At 37.8% G+C, this 19,633-nt stretch overlaps 4 protein-coding genes across 5 annotated transcripts; 2 read left to right on the top strand and 2 right to left on the bottom strand.

Moving 5' to 3' along the window:
* Positions 1-650, bottom strand: LOC116178141 (guanine nucleotide-binding protein subunit beta-like protein). Of its 2 annotated transcripts, XM_031497540.1 has the most exons (3): positions 454-650; positions 123-331; positions 1-68 (listed from the first exon to the last, which is right to left on the bottom strand). In XM_031497540.1, the coding sequence occupies exons 1-3, from the start codon at positions 560-562 to the stop codon at positions 45-47; spliced, it is 342 nt and encodes a 113-aa protein (XP_031353400.1). In that variant the 5' UTR covers positions 563-650; the 3' UTR covers positions 1-44. The 2 variants fall into 2 exon arrangements, with proteins under 2 accessions (XP_031353400.1, XP_031353401.1); XM_031497541.1 differs by lacking the exon at positions 1-68 and having other exon boundaries at positions 117-331.
* A 2,609-nt stretch (positions 651-3,259) lies between these two features.
* LOC116178140 (serine/threonine-protein phosphatase 2A catalytic subunit alpha isoform) lies at positions 3,260-5,766 on the top strand. The gene is made up of 4 exons (XM_031497539.1): positions 3,260-3,531; positions 3,604-4,065; positions 4,240-4,532; positions 4,942-5,766. Exons 1-4 carry the CDS (start codon positions 3,430-3,432, stop codon positions 5,012-5,014), a joined length of 930 nt encoding a protein of 309 aa, XP_031353399.1. The 5' UTR covers positions 3,260-3,429; the 3' UTR covers positions 5,015-5,766.
* A 5,140-nt stretch (positions 5,767-10,906) lies between these two features.
* Positions 10,907-12,682, top strand: LOC116179263 (homogentisate 1,2-dioxygenase-like). Its single transcript, XM_031499012.1, has 6 exons — positions 10,907-11,056; positions 11,102-11,368; positions 11,418-11,601; positions 11,650-12,053; positions 12,103-12,411; positions 12,461-12,682. The coding sequence occupies exons 1-6, from the start codon at positions 11,042-11,044 to the stop codon at positions 12,590-12,592; spliced, it is 1,311 nt and encodes a 436-aa protein (XP_031354872.1). The 5' UTR covers positions 10,907-11,041; the 3' UTR covers positions 12,593-12,682.
* Positions 12,683-16,867: 4,185 nt separating this feature from the next.
* On the bottom strand, positions 16,868-18,919 carry LOC116179621 (histone-binding protein RBBP4). The gene is made up of 3 exons (XM_031499423.1): positions 18,761-18,919; positions 17,587-18,705; positions 16,868-17,133 (listed from the first exon to the last, which is right to left on the bottom strand). Exons 1-3 carry the CDS (start codon positions 18,780-18,782, stop codon positions 16,988-16,990), a joined length of 1,287 nt encoding a protein of 428 aa, XP_031355283.1. The 5' UTR covers positions 18,783-18,919; the 3' UTR covers positions 16,868-16,987.
* Between the last annotated feature and the right edge of the window lie 714 nt (positions 18,920-19,633).

The raw sequence follows: 19,633 nt of genomic DNA, 5'->3' as shown, positions 1-19,633 counted from the left end.
TTACAACCGGCCAACGCAAATGTCTTCAGTCGATGCGACGCAAATTAATAAAAAAAAAAATCTTCTCGCTGTGCGTTTAAAGTGGTGAAAAATGTACTAGCGATAAATTAAATCTATCAAACCTTTGTGTGATCTTCGAAGCGACGTGTGGTTCTACCCGCGGCCAAGTCCCAAAGACGGAGAGTCTTGTCCCACGAGCCGGATAAGGCGTAGTTTCCATCGCTTGACAGAACAACATCGGAGATGAAATGGGAGTGACCGTGCAAACGTTTCTGGGGGACACCGTATTGGGTCTCCTCGCGAGTCAGTTTCCATACAATCAAAGTTTTGTCTAAAAGAAATACATGCGGTGGTGAATTGCCTCTCCGGCAATCGTATGCGAATTAGGATGATGAGAAATCTTCCGTCGATTCGGCGATGAACGATGGTGAAAAAAATACGAAAGACGCTTACCTCGAGATGAAGACAAAATCATGTCGGGATATTTTGGATTCGTCGCAATTTGGGTAACCCAGCCATTATGGCCCAGCAGCGTGCCCCGTAATTGTAAAGTCTCGGTCATTCTTTTTAAAAGAAAACTAAATTAAATACACAAAACGTGCTAACCCTTGCAACGTTCGCGATTGACAGAAGTGAAAAGGAATTAAAGGAAAGGAAACGGAACAGAAATGGATGTTATCGAAACCGGTACTATAGATGGCGCTGTTCACAGCGTTGCGCATTATCCATTGTTGCCACTGTTACATCCAGAAAATTGAATGTACAGGATGGTTATTCTTTTATTGATGTCTTCACATTCATTATAGCTGACTCGTCCGCAATTTTGAAGTCAATTGACCGTTGCATTTTATCATTGAAAAAATATTGATTTTTTTTAACGGTTGCATAAAGGTAAGACCGTTATACCTTTGTGTACAGATTTAGACTGTCAGTGAGCTCCAAAATGGCCATTGAACTATAAAAACAACGTAACACGAAAGGAAAAATAGGCGACAAATGCGTACCGTTCAAGCCGTGCGACAGAATGAGGTGGTATAACTATTTCAGTCACTCTCATCGCGCCCAGTTTGTTTATTAGCACGCCTGATAGAAGCAGAAAATACGACTGTATGAATTAAAGTGAAATAGAAAAATTAAGTCAGTGAATTTAATGTTACTAGTGTGAGAGAGATAAAGATACTACCACTCGTCTGGCTTCACTAATAATTTGCTTGTTTCCCTTCCAGTTACGAGTATATAGTTCAATGAAAATGGAAGACAAGTTTGCTACCTAATATTCATTACTAGTTCCTTGTCCTTTTCTCCACACGACGTAGAGTTTCGCAATTTATTTCATGAATACAAAATCGTATGCTTCCTTGTTTCTTTTGCAATGCATACACTCAATCAATTCAATACAATCTTCCACCGAAACGCAAAGTGTTAGGACGGTTTCCACACAAAATTGAACTTATTGTATAAATCACCTTTTTGACATTCTTTTGACAACAGATTTTAAAAGTAATCGATGCTTAATAAAGCTTTAAACATTTGCAAGAGCGTTTAAAGGTTTTTCAGAAACTTTACCAGCCTTTACGAAATTTTAAGAGGTTTTAATATTTAAAAGCCTTTATGAACCGTCTAAACTGAACTCCTTTTACTCTCTTTTGTAATAAAAAAAGATACGTACGGTGTCAACACTTTTTCTCGTGCACGAATAAACAAACGCAAAACGAAAAAAATTGCTGTGACCAGCAAAGATACCACCCACACACCTCCGCATGCGCGATTCTACCCTTTTATGTCTTATGTTTTATGTATGTACCAACTTTGGTTCCAATCGGTTCAGCCGTTTAGTCGGAAACGAGAGTACAAACGGACCGACAGACAGACCGCGACATCATCGAGATTTTGTTTGATTCGGATTTCTGGTACTTCAAAACATGTATTTCCGTCAAAAAAGTGGGAGGAGGGCATTTTTTACCCCAATTCAATACCTCCCTTACTATAACGTGCGGGTGGTAAGAAAAAATACCGAAAAGCGTACCGGAACCGTTTGTTTTTTCAGAACCGAATCGAAACCTTCGCTTAAAAAAAATTACTCAGAACCGGAACCCACTATTTTTTTACGATTTTTACGGTTTTTTGACTTTAGAAGTTAAACTCAGTTTTCTGGCTATGCGTGCTGCTCGAGAAACGGTAGGCGAGAATTTAGCCAACACAGAAAAAAGTGATGTGTTTAGAAATTTGGGCATGAATAAACACTCGCATCCTGAATTTGTAAAGTTATTCAGTAAGCCATTATGGACTAAAAAAAATGTACCGTATTTCCAATAGGTGCGGACCGTTGGAATCGAAAAAAAATCGAAACCGGAACCGCAATTATTTTTAGAACCGAAACCCGAACCGGAACCGTTATACATATTTTTTCGTCAAAACCAGAACCGTTATTTTCAATAGGTCCAGATCCCTGGCCCTAAGTCGGGCTGGTACAACCGGGCTTTTAGAAATTTTTCCCAACCCTTAAATCTTCTTAAAGACCGTTAAATGCACTTAAAGCTAGTATAATGGCCGGTCTTCACGATTAGGGTGCGTTACCTTAAAAGCTCTTAAAGGACTTTCAAGAGCTCCTAACTTTAAGAAGATTACCCTTTCAATCTTGAGGTATAAAAAACTTTCGATAGTCCTTTAAGAGACACTTTGAAGATCTTCTGATCCTTAATTGTGCCTTGAAATGTTATTATTAGCAAACCTCAGCCTCCCAAATAATACCTATAGAATGAGTGAAATCAAAACTACTGTAGCGAATTTTCTAGATCCCGCCATAAAGTCGGATGTGACTCATTCCTTCTATGAAATATGATATGGAGGTTCGAGATTTCTCTAGAAGCTTCTTGTTTGCTATATACGTAAGCAGATTAAACTGTGTTTAGTCTCAGTTTTATGCTCGACTGTCATAAATGTGTCTGTAAGTAAGTGACAAATATTGAATTTGTTAATAAATTTGTCAATAACTAATTTTATATAAATAAATTTACGTCACACTATTCCAGAACGTTCCTTGAATAAGGTTGTAACAATCGCAGTTGCCGCGTGTCACCAGAACGTGACATTTCACATATTCTTTGGAAAATGCAAATCTCTCCAGTAGCAATTGTAATGAAAACCTTTTCACCGGCTCTTCCCGCACCCCGCCATTCGGTTCAGGTACCTATTTTCGTATATTCCCGCTCTTCGCGTAGTACGCAAAGTAGCCGTCAGATGTAAAACGGGTAAGGAGTGACGTCAAAATTGTTCGCAGCCATTTTGATTAATAGTGTTGTTTTGTGTGTAGCGGAGCAATTTTGGACGAAATGTTTTAGTATTAATAACATTAGAACAAATAAATTAGCACAAATACGCTATTAGTATTTATTTCAAATTATATTTTGTGTTTGTTAGCTGAATAAAATGGATGAGAAAGCGGCGTGTAAAGAATTAGATCAGTGGATTGAACAACTAAACGAATGTAAGCAACTAACAGAGAGCCAAGTAAAAACTTTATGTGATAAGGTGAGTCACGCGCAACTTTTAAAACTGATTAATTGCAATTTCGTAATTCGGTTTTTTTGTTCGATAATTTAGGCGAAAGAAATTCTAGCGAAGGAATCAAATGTACAAGAAGTCAAATGTCCGGTGACGGTATGCGGCGACGTCCACGGCCAGTTTCACGATCTCATGGAGCTGTTTCGGATAGGCGGCCGAAGTCCCGACACCAATTATTTATTTATGGGCGACTACGTCGATCGCGGCTACTACTCCGTTGAAACTGTTACGTTACTAGTGGCGCTTAAAGTTAGGTACAAGGAAAGGATTACGATATTACGAGGCAATCACGAGTCCAGACAGATTACGCAAGTTTACGGGTTTTACGACGAGTGCCTGCGGAAGTACGGCAACGCGAACGTGTGGAAGTTTTTTACCGACTTATTCGATTATTTGCCGCTTACCGCCCTCGTCGACGGACAAATTTTCTGTTTGCACGGCGGGCTGAGTCCGAGCATCGACACTTTAGATCACATACGAGCTTTAGACCGTTTGCAAGAGGTAAGTTGACTCCCTCCCAGATATTGTGCCATAAATTCGTACTCAAAGATTCATGAAAATCTAGGAAAATATCACCTTGGCATACATTAGCATTTGTTTCTGTCAAATCGGAGCCAACTAAGTTAATTCAAGATGGTTCAGAGCTTCACTTGAGTGACATACGTGGTCTTTCAGGTACCTCATGAAGGTCCGATGTGCGATCTACTCTGGTCCGATCCCGATGATCGCGGAGGATGGGGTATTTCGCCCCGCGGCGCCGGATACACGTTCGGGCAGGATATATCGGAAACGTTTAATCATTCGAACGGTCTGACGTTAGTGTCGAGAGCGCATCAGCTGGTGATGGAAGGTTATAATTGGTGTCACGATCGCAACGTCGTGACTATATTCAGTGCTCCCAATTACTGTTATCGATGTGGTAATCAAGCTGCTATAATGGAACTAGATGATGCCCTTAAGTATTCATTGTAAGTTAATGTCCGCTGAGGGGTTATCCACCACCTTAAAATATGCACAGCGTACACCAGTTTAGCATTGTTTGATTTGGGGATACAAAATTGTTCTGGGATAAAATATTCACCTTCCCAATATTGGAAGAAAGTTCATGGGATGCGAGGATCATTTGAAAATTGATATACAATATGTAAGAAAAAACTGGGTGGGAGAGGGGATCAATCAAATAAAATGTAGCCTTTCAAAATTTATGTTTCAATCTGTTTGACTAATTTTTTGTGTATTTTGAAAAATCTCCCACAATTTCAGACAGACCGAATTGATGATAAATTATTTTTTGCTCGCGGAATCAGCAATGCAATGTTGTGGTGGACAACTCCTCGACTATTGTCTAGTTCCGTGACTAACAGATTTTGTTTACAGTTTACAATTTGATCCAGCGCCTCGTCGTGGAGAACCGCACGTAACACGCAGAACGCCCGATTATTTTCTGTAAGGTTTATATTGCAATATCATCAATGCTTAGGTATTACTACTACTACTATTGTACTGTTTGTGTTGAGACATCTCTTGTAGTGTGAAAAATAAAACAATTTAATGTGTCTGTTGCTCTAATATTTCGTTTAAAACAAAGCTCTGGTTTTAAATTAAATCTTAGAGGTGTTTTTTACATGGTGCAGTCGAGACTATAAGAGATCTAACGGTTTCCCAGTGCGATCAAATTATATACATAAAAAGGAAGTAGATATAAATGTACACTAGCTCTAATTTGATGTTCAAAATAAGTTTTGTTGTATCTCCTGGACGATTAAGTACGCCGTCACGTTTCCGGGGCGAGGGGGGATGGGTTTATTGTTGATCAAATGTACGCGAGGTGTTGGCACGCATTAGAATAACTATGTTAATTAAATTTGTTCGTCTTATTACATGCGTTCGAATACTTTGTAAAACCACTGTAAATTATTGTGGGGGGGATGAACAACAAAATTTATAGATTAAGTACGTAACTATATTATATAATCTGTGTATCTCTAGTATTAATTGTCGAACATTGGCATTTTTTTGTGTTTTGTGTTGGAAGGTGCCAATGTTCGGAGTCGCCATTGCTATCTTTCTACGCTACGTGTGTAATATACCGCTGCTCCTCAGTCTACTGTTTGTCTGCGTGTAAACTACGTCCTTATTCCAAATTATTTTCATTTTTTAAGACTGCTCTTTTATTTCTGTCATAATAAAAATCTAACTAAACGTTGACTTTTATTGCTGCAGTGATAGGTCACTTCAAAAAAGATCAAAGCCTTTTGCCTGTATGTACAAACACGTTCTTAATGCTGGTTCATTTGTAAAAGTTGTAATTTATGTACTGCTTTTATTTGACAGTGGAACTTGAATAAATTTTGTTATACAGTTGAACTTATAATTGCTCAGACAGATGTGCCAATTCTTCGCCCCTTACCTTTGTTAACTAGTAAGAGTGGGTGGTTGATGGTGGCAGTATAGGGCAATTTTAAATTTGAATCGTTCCCGCTCTTATGCATTTCATTAAAGAAGAAAAACGCTACGCCACTGGAAACATGTTGCCGCGAATCGTAACAATTCAAATTGCACAAGGACAAGAGTTTCATAGGTGAATTCGCTTCAGGCATAAACCGTGAGGTAACGGCCGTTTTTGTCTGTCCGAAATTTTCTCTACATAGGTTAGAACTAGCGTGTAAACGCAACTTCTGTTGAGCAGTCCAATCTTTATGAAATTTTGACATTGAAGAAACCGCAAGGGAACATAGACTATTCTATCACAAACCTGGAAGTGCACAAGTTGAATGTCGAAGATTTTGGCTACTCCAATCATACAGTGCCATTCCTTTAGAAGTAGACATAGGAATTTCCTATGTCTGCTTTTAAATGACAAAACTGCTTCTGAAAGACGCCTAATTTTATGCAACCGAAATAACAAGCGCACGCATTTTGTGTAGATTTTACTAAAAAACAACAGTAAAATAGCAGGCTTTTAGGTTATGAAGAGATATTAAATTCGGCCGATATTTCCCTTAAGTTTCTTATGGGATTCTCTTCCACAAAAATTAAAACATTCAGTTTCATATACTTTACGGTGCCTTATGTGGATCGCATTTGAATAACCCCTAACTTTAAAGTGATCAACACAGAAAATAAGTCTCTTATTATGAAAATAAAGATATGAAAAAATAATCCAACTAATTAATGACAGCAAAATCTTCATTTGTTTTAAAGTTATTTTGGTTGCATAAAATTAGGCGTCCTTCAGCATAGGAATGCCTATGTCTGCTTTTAAATGAATATCACTGTATATGGCTCTACTAATGGAAGTGCAAATTATTGGCCATACAGAGCAAACCCACCAGAGCACCATAGATAAACGACATTTCAACGATTTTGGAATCTTCGAGTTTCTCAAACTTTTTATATCGAACAACTCATCACGTGCTGCTAACACATGCACTTTCAATCGATTTTGGGGGGCATTTTGTGTGGTTCGCTTTCCCTAAAACCACCACCAAAACCACAAAAATCTACGACCTCGAATATTAACATTCAGTATACTGAATTAAACCAATGATTAAACCGAGAATTGAACAGAGTTAAGTTAAGACGTTAAACTTTGCATTGTACAAGTGTAGGTATACTATCGGACTGATTCAAATTCGAGGGCCACCATGGGGATCTTGAAAAAGAGATAGGCAAGTAGTTTCAATTTGGCAAAGTTGCGTATTTTGATCCTTAACAAAAAGCCGCTTTGAAACTGAAAAAATTCCGACTACTTTCGGAGATATTCGGAAAAAAACGAAATTTTGCAAATTCGTTTTTATTTTTAACTGAAGTTATTTAAAATTTAAAAATATTATGGTCACTTTCCTCTACAAGATGCTAAAGTTTTAAATTTTAAGTATGACGTTTCGTGTCTGGTTATAACCATCCTCAACTTTGATTTTTCTTATGGAAGCCATTTTTACTTTTTGTGCATTTGATAGAGTATTTTAGGTCCCACAAGCCAGCAGAGCCATTTTAGAAAAATGAAGGACGAAATACATCAGAATTATAGGCTGATTTATAGGCCCTTTTTGGACACTTGAACAAATTTTCAGGCGGCATCCTTTAAAGAAAAAAACTATGGCTCTGCTGGCTAAAGACGAAGCTAGCTGATCACTTGTGAGATTTGCTTCGAAGGCGAAAAATTCAGATCACAAAATTATAGGCTATTTTTATAGGCTTTTTTTAGAACGCATGTTTTTTTGCCCAAAAATGGCGGAAGTTACCAGATTCTAGTAACTTTAATGTTAGGGATTGTTCCACCTGTTTGGAGACATCTGTCAAGTAGGTATTTGAAATCTGAATTTTCTTTTACTATAATAAATCAAATATATAGCAAGTTGTTGTGTTCAGGTTTTAAAAAAAGTAATGTTAAAAGTGTCTTAGTTCATAGTTGTCTATGCATCTTCTCTAATACTATAGGAGAAGAAAAGTTGAAACGATATTCCCGCCTTCATTTTTTATTTCTAATCCACAAAGTACATTAAAAATAAAAAGACCCGTGTGTCCTCAATTTTTATTTGCGAGTAAAATAAACCCAAAATAAATTATTGAAAAGCTGTGTTTTTAGTCCGAGTGCCTGTGACAGATGACGCAAGTTATAAATGCCATTCTCCTGCAATATTGCCAAGTCGTTATGTCATGTGAATGGTTCTAGGAGCTGATTGGTCGGGCTTATTACGTCACAGAGCCCGCCACAGTCATATCGTTTTGAATAAACCTTTAAAACCGCACATGTTCATTATTTTTTTGCGAATCAGCCTCTATTTTTAAATAAACTTTTACTGTCCAAAAAAATGTTTTATGGTTTCAGGTACACGCTTATTAAATTAGAACTGCGGAATTCAACTATACTGTAAACCCCCATTGGAAAAAAGTACAAAAAAAATTAAAATTATTCGTCTCATTATATTATTAACGAACCTCGAGATCGTTTATAATTTTGTATTGCTGCCTGTCTGTACGTCTGTCTGTCCGTCTGTCTGTCAGGTGTGTACGATAACTATGTGTAGAAACGTCCGATCGCTTTAAAAATTGATGTTCTTCAGGATATAACAAAGTTCGCAATTGTTTTTCGGTTACGTAGACCAACGGGCCAAAAAGTTACAGACCAAAAACTGCGCAAACCTCCAAAAAGGGTTTCTAAAACTCTTTTTACAAAGAACATATGAATGTCCGGTTTTCTGTGTTAGTAAATATTCCTTAAACTTCAGGCAACTATGCAGATGCAAACAAATACTGCGCATGCGCATAACAACTTTTGTATTTGCGCAATCCTAATTTTTTATTTGTTAATATATTTAAATGAAATTCTGTATCTAGGCACCTCGAATAAAAGTGAAACTAATGCCAAATCAAAAAATTTGTTTTGCGCATGCGCAGTCGGTTTTCTTTTATTTGTTAAGGTATTTAAATGAAATGTTGTATTCAGGCACCTCAAATAAAAGTAAAACTAATTCCATTTCAGAAAATTTGTGTTACAAGCTCTGCTGATCAGGTGGGACAGAATCAACCCCTTGTGTATTGTAAAAATGATGTATGTGTGAAGATCTCGAGGATCGTTTGGTATTCAGTTGTATCGGATTTTTGAAATATAAGTTAGAGTTTAAATAAATATATTAATTGGACGAAAGCCCGTTGAGGGCCCTAGAACAAGAGAGGGACAATAATAGACAATAAATAAATAATTTTTATTTATCCACTACATCTCCGAGAGGGGCAAAATCAAACTGATCTGTTGTAGTTGTTTGTTTGTTGTAGTGTCTAAAAAAAGCCTATAAATAGCCTATAATTTTGTGATCTGAATTTTTCGTCTTCGAAGCAAATCTCACAAGTGGTCAGCTAGCTTCGTCTTTAGCCATCAGAGCCATAGTTTTTTTCTTTAAAGGATGCCGCCCGAAAATTTGTTCAAGTGTCCAAAAAGGGCCTATAATCAGCCTATAATTCTGATGTATTTCGTCCTTCATTTTTCTAAAATGGCTCTGCTGGCTTGTGGGACCTGAGTATTTTAATATTATAGTAAGTATAAAAATCGCAACTTTGACAAATTTAAACTACCTACCTAGCTCTTACAGTTTCCGAAATACCGCGTGGTGGCCCTAGAACTAGAATCGGCCTGGAAATTTTCTGTTTCAAAAATTTCCCCTAAAAAAATTAACATAAATTCCCCTTATGTGATGGTTTTGTGCATCCGTCTGTCTGTTACTCGTCTAATTCGAGAAAAAAGAGCGATGTCAAACCTTCGCCAATCGAGTTCTACAAGTTCAATGGTCGGTGACATTGAATATGAGCCGGATTAAATGTCGCGTTTCCTAATGCTAGCCGAGTGCAGAATCGCATACGATTTTTAATAGGAAAATTGTTTGCCACTCAGCTCGCATTCGTAAACCAGATCATATTCCATATTCCTTAAGACTCTTAGGGCATCTCAACACGCTAAGGAAAAATATGACCCCCCTCCCTCAACGCACTAGCTAGCTTCCTCAATTTTTGGGCTAGCAACTTAGTTTGATACCTCATGCCTGTACAAATTTCAGTCAGCTAGCACTTCTGGTTCCTGTACAGCCCTACACCAAAGTTGAGGTTACTTTTCTCTGGAACCGGAAGTCATATATAACTCCCGCCGCAGCAGTGCGCATCCATTAATTTAACGAACACCAACCACCGCTACAGAAAACCAAGAAATCGACCACCAAGAGCAAACGCCGTTAGGTGATCTAGAGATGAGAAGTTTATCTAATAAAAGGTAAATTCAAAATGGTTCCCTTGGCGGTTAAGTAGACTAAAATCTCGCCTAATAAGTAAAAATCCTGTTGTCGATCCACCTCTGCCGTTGTTTAGTCGCCTCTTACGACATGCAGTGCATCTGCAGTAGGGTTATTCTGTCCCGCCCCTACACGGGTAAATATCAAACGAACATAAAAAAACAGCAACATTTTTTTTCCAAAACCCCAAATAGCTTTTTCAAAATACCCATTAATTTTCTATAGCGAAATGTATTTGAGTATAGACTCAATAAGTGTTTCTATTGGGACTTGATAAACGGTACATAATATTATTGTCATAGTAACGACCGTGAAAGTGCGCGTGATTCTAAAGGTAAACAAGGATTTAAGATTATTCAAAATGTATTTAAATAACAAATTTATTTAAATACCAACTTATTGATAATGAGGGTGGGCAAAGAAAATTAAAAAAAAAACAACTTACAGCGGGATACTGACTTCAAATTACCAATTGGAAAAAATCATTGAACTTTGGCGGGTTAAAGTTGTACTCAATTGTGAAACATTTGAACACGATAAGTAAGGTATATACCAATTCTTTGGAATTACATACAAACAGGTTTGAAGTTATGCGTTCGAAATAAAAAATTTGTGATAAACATTATGTTAATTAAAAATAGTTGTTTATTTCCACTGGTGTAGTCAAGTCGAATTGCCACACCATTTTTACAATGGACGACTTGAAGGTAAGCGCTAAACCGAATGCTCCAATTTGCTAACGTTTATTGCAGTACATGAGCGGTTTTGGATCGGAATTCAAATCCGAAGATCCAAGATGTCCGCAGTCCTTGCCGAAGGGGCAGAACAGCCCGCAGAAATGTCCATATGGCTTGTACGCAGAACAGCTTTCCGGAACGGCGTTCACCGCGCCCAGATTAGAAAACAGGCGCTCCTGGTTTTATCGCATTCGCCCTTCGATCGGGCACGACCCCTTCAAACCCTTTTCCAATAGCAACGTGCGATGTAATTGGGACCAACAGGAGCCCGATCCTAATCAGGTACGATGGCCCGCTGCCCAGGCGATTAATAATTTGTTTGATGTTAAAGATGAGATGGATGCCCTTTGATCTGCCCAAATCAAATGAGAAGAGGGATTTCGTTGAAGGCTTGAACACAATCTGCGGTAGTGGAGAGATTAAGGGCAAAAATGGGTTGGCGATTCACGTTTACGTTTGCAACGTCTCCATGAACAACCGAGCATTTTACAATGCCGACGGCGACTTTTTAATTGGTAGATTTTTCACGCGTTTATTGTGTATGAAACGATTTGAACTTGCAGTGCCCCAGAAAGGAACGTTAAAAGTTACCACGGAATTTGGAAAGCTCCAAGTGAGGCCTAACGAGATTGTGGTAATTCAGCAGGGTATGCGATTCTCGATTGATATCGATGAACCATCGCGTGGGTACATCCTGGAGGTGTTCGGGAGACATTTCTGCCTACCCGACTTGGGCCCAATTGGTGCCAACGGTTTGGCCAACGCTCGCGATTTCTTAACCCCCGTCGCCTGGTACGAAGATCGCGACGTGCAGTATGAGATTATTGGAAAGTATCAGGGCAAACTGTTCGTCTGTAACCAAGACCATAGTCCTTTCGACGTAGTTGCTTGGTTTGGAAATTACGTACCGTATAAATACGACCTGGCAAACTTCATGGTGATTAACTCGGTCACGTTCGATCATTGTGTACGTATACTTTTGCGTTAGCTCACCATTTGCGGCAAAGACCTTTTAGGATCCGTCCATATTCACCCTGCTCACCTGTCAGTCGGAAATGAAGGGGACGGCAATTGCCGATTTCGTAATATTTCCACCGCGTTGGTCGGTTCAGGAGCATACATTCAGACCGCCCTACTACCATCGAAACTGCATGTCGGAATTTATGGGTTTGATTTTCGGCAATTACGAGGCAAAGGCCGAAGGGTTCCAGCCCGGAGGTGCCACTCTGCATAGCACCATGACTCCGCACGGCCCCGATGCGCAATGCTTCGAGATGGCCTTTAATGAAGAATTAAAACCAAAAAGAGTAGCTGAAGGGACTATGGTAAAAAAAATTGGGTATTTCTGAAACTTTTTGAGCAAGAGCTTTCTAGGCGTTTATGTTTGAAACTTGCATGGAGTTAGCCGTCACCGAGTGGGGTGCCAAAACGTGCCAAAAGTTGGATTTGGAGTACTACAAATGCTGGAAAAATATCAAGAAGCACTTTACCGGACCCGCCCATTGATTAAACACCTATATTGTTTATAATTGCCTACGTTTTATAATTTTTTATTACTTAATTGTTTGTTTATTCGCTATTATTAATTAATCCTGTTACTCTCAATTTAATAAAGTTAAAAAATTGCCACATAAAAGTCGTAGACATTTTTTTTCAAAAAATCGACTGCACCAAAACTTCTCGGGAAAACACCTTTTTTTATTAATTTTGGTGCGTAGAATTCAAAAGAATTCGTACTTTTTCGATCAGACTTCTCAATCAAAAGTTATGGACTAGAAACCAATTTCGAAAGAAAATTCAAAGGACTGTAACTTTTGAACTAGTAGCCCAATCTTGGAACTGTTTGAAATTATGGATTCTACAGGCGACGTTCTATAAGAAAAATTCTTTTCCGAGAATAATACGAACCAGAATTTTGTCAGATCGTGTAGGGGACCCTTTGAATATCCCATCACATGCAGATTTATAGCTCCCCTTCAAAGACGTTGCTAGAGCAAAATTTTTAAAATGGCCCTGTAGGCTCTGGATTTTTTAGATAATCACTTGTTTTCGCATTTTAAATTGTATCTTGTGTTTGCATATTATGTTTATAATTTGTAAAATGTATGGTGAAATTATAACACCCTGTAGGTCAGTAACGAAGCCTTTGCGGACCTATGTTTACATAAACTTTTGGTTATAAAATAAGTCAAAGAATTACCTCATATTTATTTATTTTTTATTTATTTATTTATTATCCCTCTCTTGTTCTGGGCCCTCAACAGGCTTGCGCCCAATTACAGAGTGACCCGCATAATGCTTTTTAGAGGTGCCTCTGCAGAAGGTCTTAAGTTGTCCTATACTACTCCGGTATATTTACCTTACGAATTAGGAAAACTGCAGGAAAACCTAATTCTGAGTAGCCGGCAGAATGCTCGAAACTGGTCTAAGGTAATTTCCATCTCTGCCACAGATGAAAAATTCACCTCAACCCAGGTTCGAACACCCGACCTCCGGATTTATAACTCAACGCTCTACCATTGAGCCATAATGCCGGTTGCTTTAGGAACACTCTGTAGAAACAAGACATTATACAGAGTGTCCACTATGTATGGAGCTAGGTACTATACCTACAGGCGACCCGCGTTATCTTAAGCACTAGACGAAAGCCTGTTGAGCAACAAATTCAATTGTAACCAATGGCGAAAGTAACAAAAACAATTGAATTTTTTTAATATCAATGTAAGTACTTTTTTATTACGCTCGTTTCGTTTGATAGAGATTTTTTTCTCTTTTCGATGACGAAACATGTTAGTACCCTTATACAAGACAATTTTTCAAAAAATTTAAAAACTCATTAAGTAATTACATCAGTAACATATTAATCTAGATATCCTACAAATAACAAATGAACGTGTACGTTTCTTATTAAATCTTGAAGACAAAACGAAACTATACAATGTTATCACGAAAAAGTTAAATCAAAAATAAGGATGATAATGTATAATACGTCATTGAATCGAATGAGCTTAATGAAAGGGTACATTGCTATTTAAAAAAATTCAATTGTTTTTCGTTACTCATTTGTTTTCTGAAATAAAAACAACTGAATGCTGCAGTCGTCATTTAGGGAGATCCATACATAACGGGCACCCTGTATATAGGTGTAAAAATAAACAATGAATTAACTAAAAATAAATTATTTTCTTAACTGCAAATGTAGGTACAAGCATCAAGTACCTTAAAAGAATAAAATTTACCCCAACCCAAGAACAGAACTCCAGCAGAGTAGAGATAGCTAAATGGAGTCGGATAAGTATGGCCGTATACGCACATTAAAATTGTCTCCTGATTCCTCGACTAGCACAAATGAACATGGCTACGAATTACAACAGATTGGGGTGATTGAGCAATAAATGGGCAACATACACGTATTAGTATATTGTTGTGTAAACAACGGCATGTTGACGTTATTTAACGCCCAAAACAATGTACACCCTGTACGAATAAGCACAGAATTGGTTTATTTCATTTGAGTTTGTCTTTCTGTAGTGTTACTTTTCCTTTTAAAATTTTTGTAACTGCGTAAAGTTTATTTGAGTTGTGCGTGTTATTTTCGGCGAAAGTGGGAGCGCGATGCTTCGACGTTGGCGTTATCAAGGCTTTTATTGGCGCATTATTTCTAAATACGGAAAGGAGTTTTTTGTTTGGTGGAGGTGGTGTTTCGTTAAATACCGCAGATAGGTATATATACGATATACCTACACAAACGAGTACCACACAAGTTCAAGTTAAGTACGATTTCCCATGCATACAAAAATTCCAAAGGTGACTCCACAGCAACTCATTTTTGATCGCATAGTATATAGTATAATACCGCATATGATGATAATAATAATAATAATAAATATATATACTTACACCTACTTGTTGGAGATCCCGCCCTGCAATGCCCAAAGTGTGGGGAAGAGGCTCTTACCAGTTGAATCTTCCATATCGCCCTGAAACGAGAGAGAAAGCATTAGAAAAAGGAATAAACAATAAATCTGTACAAGAACTATGCCAAGTAGGAAAAGAGTTTATTAAAGAGGTAAATCTACAGTAAGATATAAAGGCTGAGAAAGGATAAAAGTAGATATGTAGTTACCGAAGTCAAATAAAGATAATGATTAACTACTTACTTGACCCGCTAATAGCCCTAGCAGCTGGTCAAAAGGAACAAAAATTCAATCCATCAGCTGCTCGATAAGCGAGAAAGCAGTTCGATTCAACTCGAAAAAGAGAGTGGTCGGCTCGAAAGAAATAAATTGGGCTCGGCTAGTACTACCATGCATAGCTATGTGCGCTATGTTTTTCTATACTACCATTGAATAAGTGCTAAAGTGTCAAAAAAATGTCTATAAAGTTGGCATTGCGTAGTCTGCACATGCGCACATCTGGTTTTTACAATACAAGATATGTTTGCCTTTACTAGTACCGCCTGTAGTTAAATTTCAAAAACATATCTATAGATACGAAAGTTAGCACTGCGTAAGCAGCGCATGCGCACACTAATCGTCAAGATTTTTCTTGGTGCCAGAGCTGTAAGCAACCGAATTCAAAAAGAATGAACTAAATATTTTGAAAACTCTAGTAGTTAGGGACTCGAACAGACAGAGAAAGTGGCAATGAAACGTGTAGGCCAATTTGACTTTCAATCAGCGTTTTAAGTAGCGCGAGAGAGAAACGTGTATTATTCCGCGTGAAAGAGGACGCAGCAGAACAGCTGCTTGTGTTGTATGCATCGATGTAATAGTATTTTACATTATTAGCCAGGTAAGTGAGTTTTTACTGGCGATAGGAGAAGTTGACTGGCGAGCCTGTCATCTCCTAGAGCCAGTAAAAACTATTACTTGGCGTATAATGTACAATATTTTATTTGTTACTCATTTATAAACAATAGTAAACGTAAATAATTAGTTCTTAAATTGATCTTGAAGAAAAGTCTAAAATATCATGTTATCCATGTAACAGAGACTTCGCATTAATTCTGGCCAATGACATTACTAGATTACTAACTTGTAAAATTTTTACACGTCAGCTGTCAGTTTTACAAGTCAGTAGCGTTTAAACATGACGTTTACCCGTTTGCGTTTTGTATTGTTAATCAACGTTTACAACTGAGTAACAAATAAAAGAGTTCGCATGCGCTCTCTCCATGTGACAGAAGCAGACAAAAATATTAATTACATTAATTTTGTTATTAAGTTTAATTTTTAATTAAGTTTGTTATTTCATGTTTATTTATAGTATGTTTGTAAGCATATTTTACCAATAAATATTATTTTTTTAAATTAAGGGTAGTCTCCTCAGAGTAACAATTGTCTTGACTTTGCAAGATTGCTAAAAATGTATTTCACTATGTAAACAAGATGAGCAAAGGTTGGTCTTATGTGGGATCTTGTACCAATAAGAAAATCAAAAATATATTACAATTGTTTATCGACACTATGCTGGGATATGAATACAAACTTTCTTTTTACAATTGTTTTTTGTCCTTTTTTCAAAAGTGCAATATAATTTATGATTAAAAAACCATTCATTTTAACTCTCTTCTATAATTTTTGTTGTCGTTTTATTTTTTAAAATAGCTGAATTGCCCCTGATTTTGAACAAGTACACAAAACCCGATTTAAATAAACCCATCACCAAATCTTCCAAGTTACCCATGCAAACCCACTTGATCTGGGACACCCTGTATTGTTTTTTATAAGTAGTTTGGTGATCGAGCCATACGGTATAACAAGTCCAATAAGAAAATACTTTCCAAAATTCACAAAATTTACTTAATCATAAAGCTAACTTACACACAAATCAATTATCATAAACATCTAAGGAATAAATGAAGGTGTACAAGTACAAAAATGTAATTCTAAACGTAATTCAATTAGCAGTCGCTTCAACATCGGATGCTTGTAGATCGGGCTCCTCGTCATTATAAATATTTTCGGCCATTTGCCACACTTGCATGATATTGTCTTCCGATACTGAGCAAATGACCCAAGGCTCATTGGGATTCCAACTGAAATCTAAGCCAAAAATTAATAAGAATAATTATAAAAAATTATTAGCAATAATTCTAACAATTTAAACAAAGCACATAAGGAAAAATATCTCTCTTCAAGATCGAAAAAACAGGCACACTGTACAATTCTATAAATTAGTCACTCATCATCAGGGTCTGGCATTTAATTTAGAACAGATTTCAAAAATTACTGTTTCTACGCCTACTGTTACAATGACATTTGCAAAAAAAATGCATCAGTTTTATGATCAAAGTTACCAATTTTTCGTAGATTGTCAATTTTTCTTTAGCGTATGAATTTCTAAACATTTTTTTACAAAATCCAAAAAGCATACCCAAAAAACCTTGGTAAAGTTGTTAGTCTCAACTTTGTATGTTATAGTTGCTGCGAAAGTAAATTTTGGACCTTCAATTCGTTTGGAAAGATTTTTCTACACCCTGTATACTTTTAGTTTACCTGAAATTTTTGCCGTATGTCCCCCATGAATGAATAGCAACTCGGGTGGACCGTCCTCTGCGTCTTCGGGCGTTTGCTCCTCGCCGATCTTGCTCAGGTCCCAGACGTGCAGCCGCCGATCGGTACCGGACGATGCCAGAATGGTTTCGTTGTGCGGGGACCATTGCACTTGGAAAATTTCGTCTTTGTGCGACTCGAAGCTGTGCAATTTTAATTTTAGGTTGCGTAGATCCCAAAGTGCTACCGTTTTGTCGGCGCTACCGGTAGCGAGGATGAATTCCGAATACGGGTTGAAGCTCAAACAGTTCACTTCGGCTGCGTGTGCGTCCACCGTATGACTGGGTTTGCTGGTGTTATTGCAGCGGGTATCCCAAATCATCAATTTTTGATCATCTGCGACGGATCCGAAGAGGCTTTCGTGAAGCAAGTGCCACGCGACATCTTCGACGACCGCCGTGTGTCCGGTGAATATTGTTTTTGCGTCTATAATACGATTCTCCTTTGGTGTCGCATTGATATCCCACAGGCAGATGGTGTGATCGTCACTCGCCGATAATAAATAGCCGTTGAGGTTTGGATTCCAAGATAAACCGTAGCCCTCCTTTTGGTGTCCGCGTAAACGTAAATCCGGATGGCACTCGCCACTGGGATCTGGTTTACTGGGATGTTTGGTGTAATCAAAAACGAGCACATCGCTCGAAGGTGTTTTCGTGGCAATCACGCAGGGATTTTGCGGCATATATCGTGCTCTGTTGACCTCGCCTTCGTGGTTAATTTTTATTTCGATCTCAATTTTGCCGGACACTGAACCGAAGCCGCCAAACTCGCCCTTTTCGTTATCGTAATGCGAGGCATCGAATTGAGCATCTTCGTTCGGCAACTGTACGCTGGCGATTAAAAGGTGATTTTGTTCGTCCGAGGTGTGTGTGCCAAGTATGAGGCGGTGAATCGAGTACTCCTTACCTTCCGGTCGTGTTACATCGGGCAACCACTGGGCGGTTAACGAGGGCCACTCCAAGGCGTGAGTCATGACAAGATCGTAGAGAAACGGGGTGTTTTTCTTCCATATTTTGTATTCTTCGTTAATAACACGTTCCTCCACGGCCTCATCAAAGGTTTCTAAGGTGAAAAGATTTTAACGAATAAGAACCGCGTATTCAACGTTTCTACGTACCTTGATCACATTTATCACCCATTTTTGGCGGTAATGGCCAATTCAAATTGAAATAATCTATAAATAATCAGTAAATTCGTTTTGAGTCCCGCCAAATTAACACCGGGATTTGACAAACATGGCGCGTATCATTAAAAAATTACCTACGCGATGTTCGGTCAGATGCCGCTAGTGAACCGTGAGTCACAGCGGCAACCCCGCATTTAATTTGAAAATACAACTTTTTGTAAAAAATATTGGCGAAATTCAATAAATCCAACAACAAATATTGTAGAATTTCATAAATTTAAACAACAATATTTTTTGGACAAGCAACTATCCGCTTATGAGCTTACTTAATTGAATTATTGATTGGACACATAATACACACACACTGCGCAGTGGCGTAACTGCTAACGTTTTGCCACGGGGCCAAACGTAACACTTAATTGTTGCTTATTAGCACTGTAAATGATATTAGCATTTACGTAAGTATGTAGTTATGAAGTATCATATTTTGTTTAATGAGAGATATTTTAAACAAGTGAAATACATTCCGCAAATATAAGCAACTATACGAAAGATTTGACTGTTTGCTTACCGTGGGCATTTTATAGGCCCCTGCAGATATGTTTACGCCCGCCTTACAATTGTTTTGGAATATTTAAAAATATTTATTGAACAAATCAAACAAGTGAAAAACTGTCGTTGATCGCACTTACGCCTATCTGGTGGATTTATCCATTTATCTACACGCTTTGAATCTAGTGAGCTGTGTCTTAAAAAGCACTTAAAAACTACTGAAACGCGTTTAAAATACTGAAACGCCTTTAGAAACAACTACTTTCGTCTCTAAAAAGGGTGAAGAAAATGCAATTTTCCTCTCTAGTGGGG

Source organism: Photinus pyralis, unplaced genomic scaffold, assembly GCF_008802855.1.
Source record: "Photinus pyralis isolate 1611_PpyrPB1 unplaced genomic scaffold, Ppyr1.3 Ppyr1.4_LG8, whole genome shotgun sequence".
Taxonomy (NCBI): Eukaryota; Metazoa; Arthropoda; class Insecta; order Coleoptera; family Lampyridae; genus Photinus; species Photinus pyralis.
This window is presented reverse-complemented; position numbering and strand designations above follow the sequence as displayed.